At 38.7% G+C, this 20,151-nt stretch overlaps 4 protein-coding genes across 5 annotated transcripts in view; 1 reads left to right on the top strand and 3 right to left on the bottom strand.

The window, feature by feature from the left end:
- The window catches only part of LOC122655428 (uncharacterized protein At4g26485-like), a 44,344-nt gene that overhangs the window by 7,478 nt on the left and 16,715 nt on the right, over positions 1–20,151 (top strand). The gene's annotated exons all lie outside the window — the stretch shown is intronic.
- Positions 1–20,151, bottom strand: part of LOC122656745 (acid phosphatase 1-like) — a 63,114-nt gene that overhangs the window by 1,717 nt on the left and 41,246 nt on the right. The window contains exon 3 of the mRNA XM_043851381.1: positions 17,268–17,290. The gene's annotated coding sequence lies outside the window, so the exon portion shown is untranslated. The remainder of the gene's footprint in view (positions 1–17,267; positions 17,291–20,151) is intronic.
- Positions 3,192–4,421, bottom strand: LOC122656739 (acid phosphatase 1-like). The gene is made up of 3 exons (XM_043851374.1): positions 4,014–4,421; positions 3,721–3,930; positions 3,192–3,412 (listed from the first exon to the last, which is right to left on the bottom strand). The coding sequence occupies exons 1-3, from the start codon at positions 4,403–4,405 to the stop codon at positions 3,235–3,237; spliced, it is 780 nt and encodes a 259-aa protein (XP_043707309.1). The 5' UTR covers positions 4,406–4,421; the 3' UTR covers positions 3,192–3,234.
- Positions 11,198–17,328, bottom strand: LOC122656742 (acid phosphatase 1-like). Of its 2 annotated transcripts, XM_043851377.1 has the most exons (4): positions 16,858–17,328; positions 14,640–14,849; positions 14,325–14,509; positions 11,198–11,208 (listed from the first exon to the last, which is right to left on the bottom strand). In XM_043851377.1, the coding sequence occupies exons 1-3, from the start codon at positions 17,244–17,246 to the stop codon at positions 14,332–14,334; spliced, it is 777 nt and encodes a 258-aa protein (XP_043707312.1). In that variant the 5' UTR covers positions 17,247–17,328; the 3' UTR covers positions 11,198–11,208; positions 14,325–14,331. The 2 variants fall into 2 exon arrangements, with proteins under 2 accessions (XP_043707312.1, XP_043707311.1); XM_043851376.1 differs by lacking the exon at positions 11,198–11,208 and having other exon boundaries at positions 14,207–14,509.

Genomic DNA, 20,151 nt, shown 5'->3' on the forward strand with positions numbered 1-20,151 from the left:
CATGTCCTCTCTATAGAATAGTTTGTTATTTGTTCATGTCACAAAATCATAGTTGAAAAATCAGGTTTTTTTGAAAGACGAGTCACATTTTTTTTAAAATTTTTAATCCAATAAATATATGTAAATTAGTACAAATACAAAAAAATATGGAAAAACTATAAAAAGAAAAAAATTCAAGGAATCACATATCGATGCATTTTGAGATGGGTTTTATCTTACTGTTTTAAAATACGGATTTACTATTTTACTTAACTCAGTTTTTAAGTGAACTAACTTTATGATTTTTAAAAAATGACTAAACTCGTCAAGTTTGTGATAACTCAAATAAAATATAAAGTCTTATTGAACTTGAATGATTTACGATCCAGTCTCGTCATTTTTTACTCTGATCTAATCTACAAAAATCTTGATCAAATTTTCCAAAATCTTGACTCAGACTCGGGTGCATGACTTTCTCCGATCAAAACCCGATTTTCAAACTATACTCACAGAGTAGGCGTCTGATTGTGATGTTTGAGAAAATAATATATTCTTGTGAGTTGTAACAATAATATATCATCATTAACGTATTAATGGAGTGGTGGAGTGCACGATTTCTGTCGTGGGAGCATTAAACAAATTATGTGTTAGGAGTGTGGGTCCCAATGAAAGTCTATAAGTGAGTAAACCTGATGAATCTATGGGAATTCGGAAGGGATTAAGGCTTCCTTTGTATTTGTCTATTTCCAATGATTCTACCACTTTATTTTAGTCAAACTGAAATCAATTTCAATAGAAATCTTGGGCACGATTTGATATGATTTTTATCTTAATTTCATATTGATTTAATGAAATAGTTTTAACAAATAGAATTTTAGTGAAATTGAAATCAATTTCAATAGAAATCTTGGGATAGATTTGGTATGATTTCCATTTCAATTTTATATTGATTTCATGAAATAGTTAACAAATAGAATTTTGATTAAGAAATTGAAATTGTTTTGGTTACATCAATTTGAAATATTTCAAGAATGTGAAATCCATTTGATAGTTCAATTTTTTAGAATAAATTCTCTATATTAATTTTGGGAGAGGGGTTGGTGGCATGGTGGCGGTAGTGGTGGTGGTGAGACCATAAGGAGAAGAAGAATGATGTTGTTTTATTTTTAAAATGAAATTACTACTTTATCCATCGAATTAACCATGTGCTTATTAAAGAGCAAGAGTCAAATCAATTTCAATTTCAATTTCAAAATAACATCACCTATTTCGAATGGTTGCCATAAATTATGAATGTCCAATTCCGATCCATTTAAGAAAGTGAGAATGTTTTAATGCAAATCCCTATTATGTAGTAATCTAACAGATAACATGGAAAAGGAAGCACACAACGCTAGTGTGCAGATTCTTGTGCATGCCCTCTCATCCTGCCCATGGACTTCATACCCTCACTTCTAAATAAATACTCCCTATTGAACAATTGGTCACCAACTCCCTATTGGTGTAAAACTGCACCTTGGCGTCGTGGGGAACCTTTCCCTAAATAATATTAGTGCAGGTAGATTTGGGAAAAGTTTTCAATGAACTGCTTCAAAGAGATTTTGCAAGATGGTACTTCTTGACGCAACAGGGAGTATGGGGGCTATATCTTGTTGTAGTGCTCACGACCCTCGAATCCTCAAGATAAAGAAAACCCCAATTCCATCGGAGAAGAAGAGCAAACAAAGCAATTGGATTATAAGCTTCAAGATATTTTATTTCATCCAAAACGACATTTATATATGGAGATTGGATTACAAAGGGACATGGAAACCTAAATATAATAGGAAGCGGACTATGATATAAATAAAATAAGAAACTAAAACTTCTAAATAGTGCGCAAAACATCAAAGGCGCAATACACCCCTTAAATAAACGAATTTGACCCCGAAACTTTTAGTCTAATGATTCAATTCAATTTAGTGAATAGTCTATAGAGCACAGGTTGGCGTTTCTAAAAAGATATTATGGTTCCCGTAATTCCACCAGAATCAAAAGTTACAACTCTCGGAAGTTGCATTGTCAAATTAGTACTTTGATTTGATCGGATGGACTTCTACCGATCCAACCAATCCAGAAATTCTTCAGAAATCTTCTCTACATCACTTCTCCTTAAACTGTTGCTATCACATTGTAAGAAAGTGGGCTATACTACTATTAGTGGTTGGAACCAATGAGAGCATGTGCAGGGGCATCAATATGGATGAGACTTTTGATTTGATAGGAACGAATAGGGCTGCAACAAGGTCGGGTTGGGCCGGGCTTTATAGAACCCTAGCCCAACCCTAAGTCCCTTTAGTTGGGCCCTGGCCCGACCCGACCCTGACTCAGGGCCAAAAAAATCCAACCCTGACCCGCCCTCAGGGACGGGTCGGGCCAACCCTGATTGGCCTTGATCATGGGGAGGGGGAAAGAAATGCATGGGCTAGAATGGGCTAGGAAGAACATTATTAATTTTACATAAAATAACAATATAATAAATTATATTATAACACTTATTGTCTTCATATATAATATATTATATAAAAAATGTGGGTGAAATTTAAAGTTTATAATGTATAAATTATATCAATATATATTTTATAGTATAATCGAAATCGGGTCAAGGGCGGGCCAAGCTTAGCTCGAGGCCTCAACCCTAACCGACCCGACCCTAACTCGGGTCGAATTTCCAGCCACGACCTGCCCTCGGGGCCGAATATCTCAGCCGGACTGTTGGGCTCGGGCGGCCAAGGCGGGTTTGTCGACAGGCCAAACTTGCACCCCTAGGAATGAGGCTTTGATTTCGCACACTCTTGTGTGGGCAGGAGTAGAGGCCACGCGACCAAGCAACATTATTTTTCCCTTCAATTTAAGTTTCATATTTAAGCATAGCCATAGCATCATCCTCTGTGTTTTAACAATATCCACATCTTGACACTTAACCTGATTGGATCTTTGCCTGAACCATTTAAGTTTCCCAGGATCCAAGCAGGGTCAAATTGATTTCAGGTTCGCATTCAATCTGAATCTGAGATGCTCTATTACAAAGAGTAAACTAACTAACTAGAGGAAGATTAAAATGGAAATAAAAATAAATGTCCAAAAACCCAACCAAGAAAGGGACCCAACCTCCTCAATTCCTCTCTAGCCTCTATACATTCACAATTAAAAACAAAACAAATTAAACTTAGAATGCTCAGGAGTTGAATAAAATGAAAGTGGTAGTAGTGCCTTTCAGGGATCATAGTATAAGGGATTGGGAAGCTTAAATGTTCTCATGGCGCTAGGAAGTCCCAAGAGACTGCTCCACTGTGATCCAATAATTCCCCATATACAATAGCCTTTACTCATCAGCAGATCCCTCTGTTCCTCATTGTACTGTAGCACTGTCTTGCAGGTGTCCTCATAACTCCTATTATATATGGATATACCCATAGTCAGCTACAATATTTAGATAGAAAGGGAAGAGAAGAATAGAAATCAAACTGGACCTTGGACCTGACTCTGTCCAGCCGTGGCGGGAGCTGGACGGTCCAGCGCTAGAAAACCATCCAAAAATAGGGGGGTTGGGTCATTTCACATGTGGGGCCAAGGTGGGACCTACCTGTGAAATGATCACTCCACCCCTGTTTTTGCTGTCGTGGGGCTGGACGCTCTCCGGACACGGCTGGACAGAATCCTTTTCCAATCAAAGTGTAAGAATAGAGTTTTATTACCAACCTTAGTATGAGACCAATCCACCCATAATAACCAACCTTAATTAGGTTTTCAGTTGTGGCATCCCTAAGGTGCTCTCCTCTTGAAGAGATTAAGAAGATCTTAATCCCTTTCCTTTTTATTTTTTTGAAGAGGTTCTTTGTGTGCTTAAGTGCTGGAGCCTTTCTCTCCCTCACCCATTCTTCAAAAGAGGTTATGTTCAACTTCTTCCCTCTGAACAAAAACAATAACTCGCATTAATAAGTTCTTAGATAAAACTCATCCTCAAAAACTAGTCATTAAGAAGAAATAGATACCCGTAACGGTGTTTCTTGAAATAAGGAACATTGGAGAGGAGGGTATCGTCAACGTCAAAAGCCCAGGCATCCATGCCATCACCTGTCATAAACTTGAAGGGGTTGTGGAGATAGAAAGTGCATTCCTCAAGAGTCTTCTTGGAATCAATCTTGTACTGGTCGGATCTCATGTACCTGCCGATGTAGTCTGTGCATTCTTCTGGGATAACCTCAAAGTTGAGGATGTTGTGGAGCTCTACATTAATCCTCCAAGCTTCACAGTAGTTCTTGAGGGTTATATTCAACTCATTCTTGTTCTTCCCTGTATTCTGGTTCAAGAAGTTCCAGTCTGCAACTGTTAATCTAAAAAGGAAGCTAAAGAAGCCCAGCAACAAACCCAGATTTCTTCCCATCTTTGTTTTCTTCTTCTTGTTCTTCTTCTTCTTCTGTATCAAAATAAATGGAATTACTTAATTAATGCTTATTTAATTAAGTAAGTATTGCAATAAGCTTTAAGTTAAGTGTCGTGTGAATGTGTGATGTTTAAAAAAATAAAATATTCTTGTACAAAGTCATCCGTATTATACAAAAATTATTATGGACTCATCACATGGGCTTATTTGTTTCCCTTTTATACGATTTCTGTCGTGGGAGCATTAAACAAACTAGGAGGAGTGTGGGCGATTTGGGTCCTCTGTAGTGCGACATGACGTGTAGCGCATCATCCAACAGCCTTGTACTGTAGAGCATCGGACGTGCACTACACTTCATGTCGCACTACAGAGGAACCCCATCCGGAGTGTGGGAGGTGGTGAGTGTGTGGATCCCAATGAAATTCTATAGGCGAGTAACCTGAAGAATCTATCGGAATTCGGATGGAATTAAGGGTTTCTTTGGTAATTGTACGTTTTGAGAAATATTACAGGGATGAATTCAAATTGAGAAGGTATTTGTCTGATATGGATTTATCTACTTTATTTTAGTGAAATTAAAATCAATTTCAATAAAATTTTTGGGCCTGATTTGATATGATTTCTATTTCAATTTCATATTGATTTCATGGAATAGTCAACAAATCGAATTTTGGGTTGTTTTGGTTACATCAATTTGAATATTTCAAAAATAAAAAATCCATTTGATAGTTTAATATTTGAAAATAAATTCTCTATATTTCTTTGGGTGGGGGTTGTGGCAGTGGTGGCAGGGTCGAGGTGATGGTGGTGGCGGCAACGGTGGTAAGTGTTGATGATGGTGATGGTGGTGGTGGTGGTGTCGGTTGGGAGGTGGTGGAATGGTGGTGGTGAAACCATAAGGAGAAGAAAAAGGATGTTGTTTTATTTTTAAATTGAAATTACTACTTTACCTATCAAATTAACCATGTGCTCATTAAAGAGCAAGAGTCAAATCAATTTCAATTTCAAAATTGAAACATCACCTATTTCAGAATTTCTATTCCATTTGATGTCTATTTCACTAAAATAAGGTGCAAAAATCAAACCAAAGACTTTTTTAAATAGAAATCACCCCATGAAATTGAAATATAAATCATATCAAATCAGGCCTTGAAATAGTTGAAGAGTGATTTCACATATTTGGCAAGAAATCTATTTTAACTATGGGCGATTGTTCTTTACCTAGGAGCGCAGGCTGCGCCCAGACACATGGGGTGGGGCGGTCATTTTGTCCACCCCATGTGTCTGGGCACATCTTGTTCCCCTGACACAAAGAACATTTGGTATTTTGGCCTTTAACTATTTTCAAGTTTAACTATTTGATGAACATGTGTTTATAATGAGGGTAAAAATGTCATTTGATATTTGTAATAAGAATGAAATCAAAACATCTCTCTCTCTCTCTCTCTCTCTCTGAAAAAAACCCACCCCCTTTCCGCAACCCTTGCTCCACCCTTAAAATAATAATAAGGAAGAAGGGCTCTCTTTGGTATGATTTCCAGGAGAGCTCTTATTATATTTACGTCAAATATATAATAATTGGGAGGAACAACGCTAACTAGTGTTGTGTCTGGGCATGTAATTGCGCCCAAACACAACCCAACGTGAAAAGACTGGTGTTGCCCCCTAGAAAGGCGGAAAGGACTAGGGACAGCACCGATCTTATTGCGTTGGGTTGTATCTGGGTGCAGGTATACGCTCAGGCACAACACCGGTTACGATTACTTTTCCTATAATAATTATATTTGAATAGTCTTGAAACCTTTATTATCATATATCCCACAATAGGAGGCAGATAAACGGTCTTGGTTTGGTTTTGACACCCTTAGTAGCAGCAACGGTGTTGTTTTCCTTTTCCTGATCTTGGTCACAGGAGACATTACTATTGTCAACAGAGTCGAAGGATGATGAGATGAGGGAAGATGATCCAAGAAGCCATCGAGGTACTAAGAGCACTTGTTTCTCTACTCCAACTTGTTGGCGTTTGCATGCCACCTTTGGTTGGCAATCATCTAGGGGGAAAGTCCTCATTGGACAAACCTTGTAGATGAACCCCACCACTATACATGGCTCCATTCTAAGCTTCGTTAGTCCTTCACCAAGCATTCCATCTATAACTTTGGTGATCGGTCATCCCTACCCTTTTCATTTGAACTCAAAATGCAAACGAGGAACCAAAATTTCAAAAGTGAAAATAACAGAGGGAGAATAGAAAGAAGAGCGGACAGAAGAAGAAACACATATAGGCCCCGTTTGGTAACACTTCCGTTTTGGGAGAATGTCCTTGTCATAGAAGTGCTCTTTTTCAATTCCTTGCTATGAGAATACTCGTGGAGGAGCAACGACGTTTGGTAAAACTGTTACAGAAGTGTTCCATGAACAGAAAAAGAACAAAAACAGTGTTTGGCAGACATTTTACAAAATCACTTCTTTTATACAAAAAATTACATAAATGCCATTATGTTTATTATTAATCCATAATAATTATGATTATAGTACTCATTATCATAAATAATACTATAATACTTAAAATTATTTATAATTATTTTGATAAAAATCAACATATTTTTTTTACCTAAGGTTCTCTTTACCAGATACAATCGAACTAATTTTGTTAACACCCCATGAGTTTCAAAATCTTAAAACAATGCCACGATTCTTCCAAATTTAAAGTTAATTAAAATAATGCAATTGCCATCTAAATTAAGACCAAAAAATACTTGTCAACCCATTTTCTCTCTTACCAACCTTAGCATAAATTAAAATATCTCTTTTACCAACCTTAAAATAACCAAAATATGTCAAATTATAGTTATTTAAAACTAAAATTACAACTTCAACAACCTAAAACTGAATTTAATCTTCATATTTGTTCAATTCTAACTTCAACAACCTAAAACTGAGTTTGGACCTTGGTGGATTCGAACCACCAAAGCACTTGGAACATGCTCATGTTCCAAGTGCTCTACCAATTTGAGCTAAAGACCCATCAAGTAGAGGTTAGAATTTACAAATAACCATGAGACCTTGCCACAAGCCTTGACATTCATGATGTTTTGAAGATGCAATCCTAAAGTTCTAGAATCCAATTCAATAATTTACAAGTAACCATATGACCTTGCCACAAGCCTGGACATATTCAAGTTTTCTCATGAGACGACGACATCTATTTCTAAATGGCATTTGTAAGCTTCTTGGGTATAATGCCCACAACCAAGAACTAAATGAAACAAAAATGAAAGGAAAAGAAAATGGGGTATAACAGAGAGATACCCTTTAATTAAATAAAGATTATATAATCATGAAACCATCTTATTACCTTCAGAATACCCACACTTGCCATACAAAGATCCTCAAGAGAAAGAGGATGATGGTACCTCATACCAAGCGAAATGAGAGAAGTATCCACATACCCCTTGTGTGTTTTTCTTTAGTTGGGCGTTCAACATGGTTTGTGGCCTTCACAATGGCAATGTCCAACTCCTGCAAAATTTAATACTACCACCCAACCCCAGAAGGGAAAAAAAATATCAGAAAGCTCAAACTTATGAATTGGGCCTTGGGGGGGGCTGCCAATGGTGGCCTCCCTCATGTGTGTGTGTGTGTGTTGTAGGTGGTTGGGGCTGCCAATGGTGGCCTCAGCCACTGTTGTGTATAAAAAATAAAGAAGTGAAATAGAAGAGAAGAAAATGGAAGAAGCAAGGAAGAAGAATATATGAACCAAAAGCATAAATGTAGCAGGTAATCATTAGCTGAAACAAGTTAGTTGAGAAACATCTACATTGGAAGTAAAAGAAGCTTAAAAAACATAAGCTTGGCTGAGTCCGGCACAGCATCCTATCTCCCACTAGACTCATATGTAAAACAATGTGATGCAGTCCAGTTGGAATAACAGAACCATGATACTTTACTGGCCAAGAGCATTGAATGAGGGATAGATTCTAATAATATTGGGCATCGATTATAACCAAATCTTCTAGTTTGAGGAAATATCACAAGAGGGATTCTTGTTCTTTTTTTTGTATTATTATTTTTGAAAGATAAGAGTTGAGTCTTATTAGGCCATTGGAAAATGAGAACACAGCAATATATGACAGCCCATTTTCCACATCTAAGCTACTAACTTCAGAAAATTTCAAATTTCCTGATGAGTTGTATTAATTAAAAAAATATATATCCTTTATTCATTAGCTGAAAGATGCAGTATTGACCTAGACAAACAACAATTCAGACCACATGCATCCAGAAGTAAAGAAAAGATAAACTGGAAGGCCAAACTACATGCAATATTCATGTTCTCTGCCTAATTTCCTATGCATGTAGATGTACTTACAGTAAAATATTCAAATAAGCATTCATTTACAGCTCCTGGTTAGTAGAATAAATGGAAGTGTTTGCAACTCTAATTACACTCCTGGTTACTATTATTATTAGATTGCAGAGATTGCTGTAAGCCCTCTCCATTCTCTATTATCTCTCCATCCATCTCTCCTTCTATATAACCCAGTCAACCTCCGCTCCTCTCCTTCACGTTCTTCTGTTTAAATCACAATCCATCGACCTCCCTCTCTTGTTCCTTCTCCATGTCTGCAACTCTAAACACCCTCTCTCCCTAATTGTTTTATTCCCTCTGCATCTCAACTACCCTCTTTTCAGCCAACTACACTGAACCCATTACTACACTCACACTAACTGTTACGGGAGCCAAAATGTTGATGATGGGTTGCAGGAGACTTCGTCCTCTCATACCAAGGCCTTCTTCTAATACTACTCATCCTTGCCTTAGTCATATCCATGGCTCTGATCTCTCCCCATGTTTAGGTAATTTTCTTTTCCATTTTTTCTCAACCTGGGTTCTTGATTTTTTTTCTAATTAATAATTTTCTTGTGTTGCAGCATCCATTACAGAGCAAAGCAAGCGAGAGTTCATAACACAACCTGCGATTAGCACATGATGAAACCCCACACCTGAGCAGTTTTGGATTTTGTTTTTTCTTGGGTTTTGGATTTTCCAGTTTCAAAGAGTTTTTGTTGGACATTTCAGTCAGGGGTTTTCAGAGAGAAATAAAGAAAGAACGCAGGGGAGGAGGGGCTGTTTCTCGGGGTGTTTCTTAGGGTTCTTGATTTCAACAGATTTTTTTTTTCTTTTCCATGGAAGAAACCCTAACCTAAGGGCTTCGTTTCTTATTTCTTGATTTCAACAGATTTCAACAGATTGCTTTTTCTTTTCCATGGAAGAACTCCCTAAAATCTCAGGGTTTAGAAATTCTGAGAGAGAGAGAGACTCACCTCCGTGGAAGAGAGAATGGCATGAGAGGAGGTCCAGCAACAGAGAGGAAAGCAGATGCAGCACCATCTCTCACCTTTGTGGAAGAGAGAATGCCGTGAGAGGAGGTCCAGCAACAGAGAAGAAAGCTGATGCAGCACCGTTGTCCTCAAGTCCTGTAGCAGAGGTTTGGGCGGAGCTCGTGGAAGAGAGAATGAAGAGAGACACCCTTTCACTCGAGTGTGACTTTTATCGGGAGTTGCTTTTCATTTTCTACCCTTTTGATGTTTAATTTGTGGTGAAGAATCGAAGAAGCTTCATTTTGGTGTTTCTCAATTCCAGATCTTTTCATGTTTTTTCAACCGGTCTAGTCTGGGAGAACACAAAATTGAACCATGTGTGTCAAACGCTATTCTATTCTATATGCACTCCTAGAGAGCAAAAAATCACCAGAAGCACTCTTAGTATCAATAAAAAATCGCTGCCAAAAGTGATACAAACTTTTATTACGTTTTAATCCCTCGACTTAACATCACATAACAGACATACATGTATGGAAACAGACAATATTGTCAAAAACTCTAATCCATTAAACGACTATTATCAAAGAGTCTTAACTGGTGATTGGACATAAAATATTTTTAAAACAAATTTAAAGTTAAATTACATGTTTATAATGGGAGAAAGAATACTATCTGATCATTTTCGAGGTTCTAGGGGGCACAACAGTCATTTCACGCACCTCCATTTTAGGGCATAGGGGTGGCATGCATTGCGCGAACGGGTGGCGTTCTCTTTCTTACTTATAATAATGTTTTTAAAAAACACTCCGTAAACAATTTACAACATTTCCATTGGTACAATAGACAACTCTCTCGCGATGTTCTCCCTTTTAGGAAGTGGATACTGCTTTGTCGAGAATCTCTTCCATCTATAGCAAAACGCCCCTATTCGCCAAGTGCACAACCATTATAGGTACCAACCTTTATGGTACTCCACAGGCGAACAATGCACTACACTGGTAAGGACCTCAAGTGTAGGAAAAAAACACAACTATCGAAGATTAAAAAACAACCAGTGGTATTCCATATAAGAATCTCAAACGATCACATTCAACACACATACTGTTAAATCCGTGCCCAAACCCCGGTCTAACCGGTCTGGTTAAACATGTGTAGAATTGACGGCGGTGTACTCCCGGGAGCTATGGGCAATGATACTCAAACCGTCCCACAAGATCATTAACTTTGAGACGGGGGAGGTCGTCGAGGATAGGTTCATCGACAAGGACAGGGGGAGGTTTGTCAACAAAGGAGTGTTCTTGGCGTACCCTCCGTAGGCAGACCCACAAGGCCCGGCCTGATTCGATGTACCCCTTTACGATGACTGGGAGTAACCCATGACTCTTATGCTCCAATTATAGTATAAATAATCTTACTTATATATAATTGATTGGGTTTGGGTGTGTAGCACCCCTTTAATTAAAGATAGAGATGGCCTGTGGGCCTCACAAAGTTGAGGCCCAATAACTTGAACATGAACCTATGGTTTGGTGTCCAACCAAACAAACCCTAGAGTATTTAGGCCCAAAGACCAACACCCAGCCAAACATGCCCTAGGGACCTTTTGGGATAGATAGCACCAAAACCACTATTCCCATCTCACTCTAAACCTAAATCGATTTGGGGAGAAACGAAGAGAAGAAGAGAAGAAGAGAAAGAAGGAGAGGAAGAAGGAAGTGTGGAAGGGAGGATGATTCACTCACTCACCATCCCCATTTGGTAAGTCCCTCACCTAACCACCATTACTTCTCTCATCTCCATTTAACCTCTCCATCCTTGGATTTTGGGTGGTGTCCTATCATTAATGGTTTCACCAACCTATTGGAGAAATCATTAATGGAAAGTACTAAAACCTCCTTGATGTGGTAAGTAAAGGCTTCCATCCTCCCCATTTGGTGACCTAAGCCATCAATGTCAACTTTAGCTCAAGAATACATAAGCTAGGGTTCATTGATTTCAAATCTATAACCCATCTCATGTGTAAGCTTGGATTTATAAACCCTCTTGTTTAGGAGACCTAAAACCCTAGATTTGGGTGATAATTCTAACCATAATAGCATGGTATAACCCTAGGATATACCTATTTAAGCCATGAAACCAAAGCCCAAGCCAAGTATTCAATGTAAGTCTTTTCTGTAAAAAGGTAGATGCAGTTAGCTGAAAACGGTAGAAGCAACCCAGGTGCCCTTCTACCTTTTTCAAATCTGCCTTTTTACCTTTTCCCCTCTGCCTAAAAAAGGTAGAATGAAAACGGTACAAGCAACCCAGGTGCCCTTCTACATTTTTCAGATCTGCCTTTCTACCTTTTCCTCTCTACCTAAAAAAGGTAGAATGAAAACGGTAGAAGAAACCCAGGTGCCCTTCTACCTTTTTCAGATTTGCCTTTCTACCTTTTTCTCTCTGCCTAAAAAAGGTAGAATGAAAACGGTAGAAGCAACCCAGAACCCTTCTACCGTTTTCAGAAATTGCTTCTACCTTTTTGCAATATTAACCTTTTTGAACTCCTATTGATTCCTATCCTTTTGGGAACCTTAGTAGTAGCCTCTTGTGTGTCTTTTGTGCATCTAGGGCACCTAAACACGGGGGTTGACTCACATTCTAGCACGCCGGATCACCCACGGTTCGATCAAACCAAAACTCAAGGTGAGGAAATCGGATACCCGAACCTATGTTTGAAAATGTGTTATGCTTCATGGTTATGATTTACCTTTATTTACATGCATGAACGGTTATTGAGCATGGTTGGTTGATGGACCATGTGTTGTAAGGAATGTGATGATTGAAATGCTTACATATTACATGTATAAGCTAGGGTGCATTTTACTTTAAATTCTTCGATTGCGATATGACATTGGCATGAGAGCATGTGGTGTGTGTGTGCGTTGAGATGAATAACATTATGTGATGTGAATGAATGTGACGTTATTTTGAAACGTGAGAATGGTTAAGGATGATGGAATGTGTGAGTGTAATGGGATCCAAGTACCGTAGTGTGCGTCGGGCTTGGGATCAAAATTTGTATTGTGATTGTATGTTTGCGTGTAAAGCTGGGTGGAGCGTGATGATAGCGAGCTCGGCGGAGGGACTATGGACTCGGCCCCTGGCTTACACGTGTACGTACCCCCTTTTCTAGGTATTAGATGTTGTTGGTTTGGTCGATATCGTACCCCGTACTACAACCCTTGCCAACAGGGGTTTACGTGTTGGATAATCCCCCACGGGGACACCAGTGTGTTCCAATTGAGGTGCTGGGAGCGGCGATTCCAACGCGAGGACCGGAACCGTGGCAGTGGGATTAACTTTGGGGGTTTACTGGGTAAACCAGTGTGTACCGATTGAGGTGCTGGGACCGGCGAGTCCGATCGAGGACCGGGACCGGCAGGCTCCCTGCACAACTCGGGTTTGACATCTTCGGAAGGCCATCTGCGTGAGAGAGATGGAGGGCCTGGGATGCTACCTAGGGCGTTGCAGTAGTACTATACCTGACTTAGAGGTTAGAGTTAGGTGCACATGTAATCATTGTTTCATGCATCATAACATTATCATCCATGCATATTGTAACCCTTGCATGATTTGATTTACTCATTGGGCTCAGTGGAGCTCACCCCTCGTGGAAACTTTTTTTTAGATGATGATGCAAGTTTGGTGGAGCCAACGGCTTGGAGCCTATGGCCCCTGAGGGCGGCAGTGGCGAGGACTGGTGGGCCCCTGAGGAAGGGGAGCATGGACCAGACTGCTACTGTGAGACTTGCTACTTAGGAGAGTAGCTTCTTGAGACATTGGGCCGATGGCCTCTTTTGGATATTACTTTTGGATACTAACTACTTCATTATTTTGATCCCGTCATGAAGAATGTATTATTTATATACTATGTAATACATAAGTCCTGATGGGATGTCATCATGGTTTCGAGTATGTTTGTGGCGAACTATTGAACATGGACAAACATTGACCATTATGTTATTATACTATCATTTAGCTTCCGTTACTCTGATTTAATTATATTATATTCTCTCCTGATCATTTGTGTCTTGTGCGGTGTGGATGAGTTAGCTTAAATACTGCATCTGTGATCCTTGCGGTATTGTGGGAGTATATTTGTACGCTCCGATCACAGATTCCGATGGTTCGGAATTCAGGGTGTGACACATACCATATGAATACTCATACTTATATTCTACAATCACATTGCAAGAATATACAATGTGACAAACATAAGAACAGAATGTCCGTTGTCAACACTTTATGGTCATACATAAGGGTTAAGGCAACCATCGCATATAAAATTTTCAACACAATTAATAAATTTAATCTTTATTAAAATGGATTTGATGAACACACATACATATAAATATATATCTAATAGGTTTAACATTTAATTTGGAGCTGACTTGCTCTATTACAAAAGGGTAAACTAAATAGAGGAAGATTTAATTGAAACAAATGTCCAAACAGTGTTCCACATCCAAATCAAACAAAAGGGTGGGGTACTAATTATGGAAGAAACTTCAAATTAGAAGGCATTGGTGGGGTTGGATTATGAAGACTGGACATGCTTTTCAGGGAATGTAATATAAGGAATTGGGAAGCTTAAATGTTCTCATGGCACTGGGAAATCCCAAGAGGCTGGGCCACTGTGATCCAACCATTCCCCATATACGATAGCCCTCATTGATCAACTTCTTCCTCTGCTCGGCTTTGTACTCTTGCACTGTCATGCCATTGTCCTCATCTTTCCTATTATAAACACATAGTTACTGAATTAATGACTAATCTTGAGATAAATAGAAAGGGAAAAGAAGAGAATTGAGAAAATTAAGAATCTAAATTTTTATTTAACAAAGTGAAAGGATAGAATTTTACCAACCTTAGTATGAGACCAGACCACCCTGTGAAATCAACCTTAAAGAGGTTGTCAGTTGTGGGATCCCTGAGGTGCTCTCCTCTTGAAGAGATTAAGAAGATCTTTAACCCTTTCCCTTTTATCTCTTTGAAGAGGTTCATTGTGTGCTCAAGAGCTGGAGCATTCCTCTCCCACACCCATTCTTCAAAGGAGGCAATGTTAAATTTCTCCCCTCTGAACAAAATGTCTAACCAAAGTCAGTAACAATATGCTTAATAAAACCATCTTCATTTTTATATTAATCCTAAGAATTGCTCAACAAGCATGGTTTCAGAAATTGGATCGGAATCGGCTGACATCGATCTCAATTGATGCCAATTGCTACAATCTATTTTGGAATTGGAATGAATGTTCTTTGATGGAGGGTAGGCCTTGGTGCAATGGTAAGGTTGCTCTCCATTTTGACCAAGTGGTCACGGGTTCGAGTCTGAAAACAACCTCACCGCGAAAGCAGGGGTAAGGCTGCGTACATTATGACCTTCCCTAGACAGAAAATGATTAAAACTTACATCTTGTAACATGATCTATAAATCTTTAAATAAAGAACTCCAAAAAATCACAGATCTGTAGAAAATTTTGCCTTGGCAAATGCATCTTAAAAAACATAAAATAAAATAAAAATCAATACACCATTAATTAAATGAGGACGCATTGGTTGCAACCAAAGTGGTGAACTAAGAAGTTATTCACAATGTGATAGTTCCTGTACAGCCAATCGAAGTGCTGATGTGGATGGTATAGACTATCCCTGCAGCCACATCAAGGTCAAAAGGCGTACATGTAAGTCACTCTTGAGGAGGTGAAGTGGCGAACACGTAGATCACTCTTGCCATGTTGGTGGATTGAAAATCTCAATGTCTAGCTGGGGCATATTGTCTAGTTACAGATGGGCCTTGATATCTCAGCAAAGCCCTTCCCATACTAGTCCAAATATTATATATCGTTCACGGGGTGTGGGTCTTACAGAATTATTTTTCCCTCCAATTTGCTATCCACTCCAATTTCTCCAATTCCTCACATAGAGGGTGGGAATGACCATCCTACCCTTTGCCCGAACACACTGCCCAAGGTGGGGTCCACTCCCCCTATTAGAGGAATTGAAGGAATTGGAGCAGGCAGCAAATTGGAGGTGATACTTATTCTGGTCTTGCATCTCATGTACGGATCTAAACCCATGAAAAAAAACTACCAGATCTGAGAAAATTATCGTTTCCATTTATCTGCCCCTCCATTTCCTCCATTACATCTAATAGGGGGGAGTGGACCCCACCCGGGTAGTGTGTTCGGGCAGGGGGTAGGGTGGTCATTTCCGCCCCCTATGAGATGTAATGGAGGAAATGGAGGGGCAGATAAATGGAGACGATAAAGATCCGCAAGATCTGATAGAGGGAAGGAAATGGAGACCAGATCAGCTCCCTGTACGTGGAGAGTAACAATTCTACTACAGGATAGGGATGTAAACGGATATTCGAAAATTAGTATTCGATCCGCATTCGTATCTGTTTAGGAGAATCCGAATCCGTCCGAAACTAATCGGATACGAATATGATAATCCCCCTATCCGATCGATTATTATCCGATTCGTTTAGTAATCCAAAGGTAATAAAATATCTGAAATATATCTCTGGGTTTGTCTATCCTTTTAAGTTATCTTATTGGATTTTGTTATCTTATTTTTATAAATTTATAAGTTAAGATAATGTTATTCTTTTTCTAAATTTGCTATTGGTTTATATATATTGTTTTATGCAATGTGATACATGGAATCACATATCTATTAAAATAAATACAAGATAAAATCAAAAGTAAAAAACGTAAGAAGGTCAAAGACTAAGAAGAGTAGAAGAAAGGGTAGTTGCTGAACTCTCAAGTCTCAACCCCAACCCTCATCATAAAAATGGTAAAGATGTCAATGGATAGTCGAAAATGCGTATTCGATTTGTGTTCATATCCATTTAGGAGAATCTGTATTAAAAAAAATCACTATCTGAAAATTATCCGAATCCGTCCGAAAATTGATAGGATATTATCCGAATCCATCCGAATATAATCGGATACGAATATGATAATGCCACTATCCGACCGAATTCGATCTGTTTACATCCCTATGCAGGATCTGTTCCGGGCTCAAAGAAATGTTGTAACTTGCGGAAGCAATTGGGAAGAAAGTAGAGATAAGTACCCGTTGGAATGTTTCTTGAAGTAAGGAACAGTGGAGAGGAGGGCATCGTCGACATCGAAAACCCAGGCATCCTTACCATCACCAGTCAACTTGAAGGTGCTGCTGAGATAGATTGTGGATTCCTCCAGAGCTTTCTCGGAATCAACTGTGAACTGAGTGGAACTCATGTACTTTCCGATGTAATCTGTGCATTCTTCTGGGACAATTTCGAAGTTGCGGATGTTGTGGAGCTCAACATTAATCCTCCAAGCTTTACAGTAGTTCTTGAGGGTTATCTTCAACTCAGTCGTGTTCTTCCCTATCCTCTGATTCAAGATGTTCCAGTCTGCAACTGCTAATCCAACAAAGAGGCTACACAAGCACAGCAAGAAACCCAGATTTCTTCCCATTTTCTTCTTCTTGGTCTTTCCGATCAAAAGACAAAAGGAGAGTGTAGGATGAACAGGAAAAAGGAACCTTATTGGGTCTTTATATTAGTGGGTTTTAATTGAATCACTCATTGAATTGGATGATTGGTTTGAAAATTGAAAAAACCCCACATGGGTGGTGGCCGGCGGGTGGGGTCCTCTCTCATTTGTATATCATTTCCTGCACAGCCCATTAGACTATTAAAGATTTAAGGGGAAGTTCATGTGCTATGATTAATAAATCTATATTGAGATTATATTAAAATTGGTTATTATGGAAGTCATCTGTCTCCAATAAATGGAATTGGGCTGTTTTGGTTTGGTATGATTTCTATTTCATTTTCATGAGATTATAAATTAAAATTATGATATTTGCAATGATTTTTATTTTACCTTATGCAGGAGAAATTTCTAGGTTATCCCTAGAGTCCTCCATAATAGGTTGAATTCTCTTATCTTTCATTTGTTCTATTACTTTAAGAAAATTAGGAGATAGATCGTTGTAAGTTTTATCATTCACAAGGATAGGATAATCAATGCAAGCAGAATTTATTTTTTTTGGATGAAATAAGAAAAATGCATTAAAACATAATTAGTTTATTTTTTTAAAATGCCCCCTGAAAATGCTTATTTGTCTAAATGCACCTCTAAAACTTTTCAAATTGTAAACTCCCCCCTACTTTCAAAACAATGTAACACTTTGGTCTAATTTGTTAGTCGGGGACGTTAGAGGTTAGTTTCAGGGAATCTAATGATCAAAATGCCCTTATGATAAAAACCAACCAAAATTTTAAAAAAAAAGTGACCAAATTGCCCTCATCTTCCCCAAATTGTTTAGGTTTGAAACTAAAAATCGAAAAAACCCTAAACTCTATCCAAAAAACCATCCTGTGCAATCTCAAAGAGGTCATTACTGGAACTCTTATAGAGAAGGTAAACAACAGTACAAGAGAAAAGCCCCACAAAGAAAAATATGAAAGACCATAAACAAAGGTTATCCTCAATCATGGAACAATCTGTAAACGATAAAGATGCGATCTTATCTCCGGTGGTTAACAGATCAGAGTCCAACTCCAATCCCACATGTGATAACGGTTCAAGGAATAGCTGTGCAACTACAACTCTTCTCTCAACCTCAACGCATTAGTCTAGATCGGCTGATGAGTCATCATCCATATCTCCAAGGCTCAAAGATTATGCACAGTAGTGTTTTAGATTAACACAACCACCTTGTACTCAGCCCTATGTATTTCAATCCTCTAATTCTCCTCAACATCTATATAAAGGGAGGATTAGCAAGAAGTTAAACAAGTGAGAAAAATAGAATAAAAAATCCGAACGAAAATTAGAATAAATTCTTGATAATCAAATTGATTCTTAGCTTTTAACATACCCGAACGCAAGCGAAACTGAATATTTTGAATTTCAATCCTCAACAATGAAATGGGTTTGAAGTACTGGAGAAGGGATCTTTGGAGAACTGGGAAATTTTCTGGGGGAAAACGGGAAACTGAATGTTTCAAGACTTTGACACCAACATATCATCTGTGGTAGGAACTACATTCGATCTGATTCCTGATCTATTCGGGATACGTAAGCAGTCTGAGAAGTCAACTTCAGGCTCGGTCAACCATTGTTTGAGTTTTCTTTCTCGAAAGGGATCAGAATGTCGCTATTTTTATCATTAGAAGATGGTCTGCTTAGACTGAAAGCTCTTTCTACCGTCTATCATTTCGGCGGATTCCCAAGAGTTTTACCACTTTGTATTTTATTTCAATTTGCTAATCCATCATTGGCGTGATTTCTCTCGTGAGCTCGCCATTCTCCAATAATAGCATTATATCCTTTTCAAGTCATCTGTTTCCATGTCAAGTTAGAGCTCAGGTCCAGACATGATATTTGGCCATTTCAAAAGGTCACCTTTCAAGGTTTTCGATCAGCTCAAACCTCTGCTTGTAAAGGCAATAGCCCTTGTGAAGAAGAGATACGAGATAATGTACAGGGTCACCTCATGATTCCAATACCAAGTACTGCATTGAAAGAGAGCTTTGGGTTAAAAGAAAAAAAAGAAAAAAAAAAAAAGGAAAGCAAAGCAGAAAGAAAAGAAACAAGGTTGCAAGGGGCAGAGCTCTCATGAGAAGTTTAATGTCTAGTATGAGGTCAGATTTGTAGGTCAAACTACGGTCCAGGGATCAAACCATGGTTCCCTAGGGAAACCAATTAACTGAAAATTAGGGTTTTGCACACCCTGGTTTATCCCATGGTGTCCCATGCATGCCCCATTTTAATTTTAGGGTTTCCCATGGTTGCCCATGGGAACCCTGGTGCATCCCTGTCAGTGTTTCTCCTTCCCTCATGTGTCCCATGCAATTTTAGAACACATTAGGGACAGAGAAAAATACATCTCTAATCATCACATGGCAAGAGGGATCCATCCCATACTCAAATGCGCAGTGAAAATAAATCAATTCGAGTTTCTTTCACATACCATAAATATTAAACAATTAAAATTGAAAGAATTAATCAAGAATTGCTATCCTGGTGAGCCTCAAGTGTTGCTCCTCCAATAGACAGTGGTTATTCCTCCAAGAAGCACTCCAAGCGAACAGATCTGAACCTCCAATGGCGCTACCAAGGTTCTCCAAGCCAATCCGAATATATCTCCAACCAAATCAGGGTTTCTAAAACCCTGGCTCTCAAAACAAGAGAGCAAGAAGAAAAAATCACAAGAGAGAGAGAGGGAGAGCCAAAACCGTGGGAGGGGGTGGCTGTGAAATTCGTGGAAGCCTTCCTCCCTCCTGCGTTTTGGGTTCTATTTATAGATGGGTTTTCAAAACCCAAATGGGAAGAATCCCTATGAGAGTCGACACTCTCTCTCCTGATTTGC

The sequence above is a fragment of the Telopea speciosissima genome, chromosome 3, assembly GCF_018873765.1.
Source record: "Telopea speciosissima isolate NSW1024214 ecotype Mountain lineage chromosome 3, Tspe_v1, whole genome shotgun sequence".
Taxonomy (NCBI): Eukaryota; Viridiplantae; Streptophyta; class Magnoliopsida; order Proteales; family Proteaceae; genus Telopea; species Telopea speciosissima.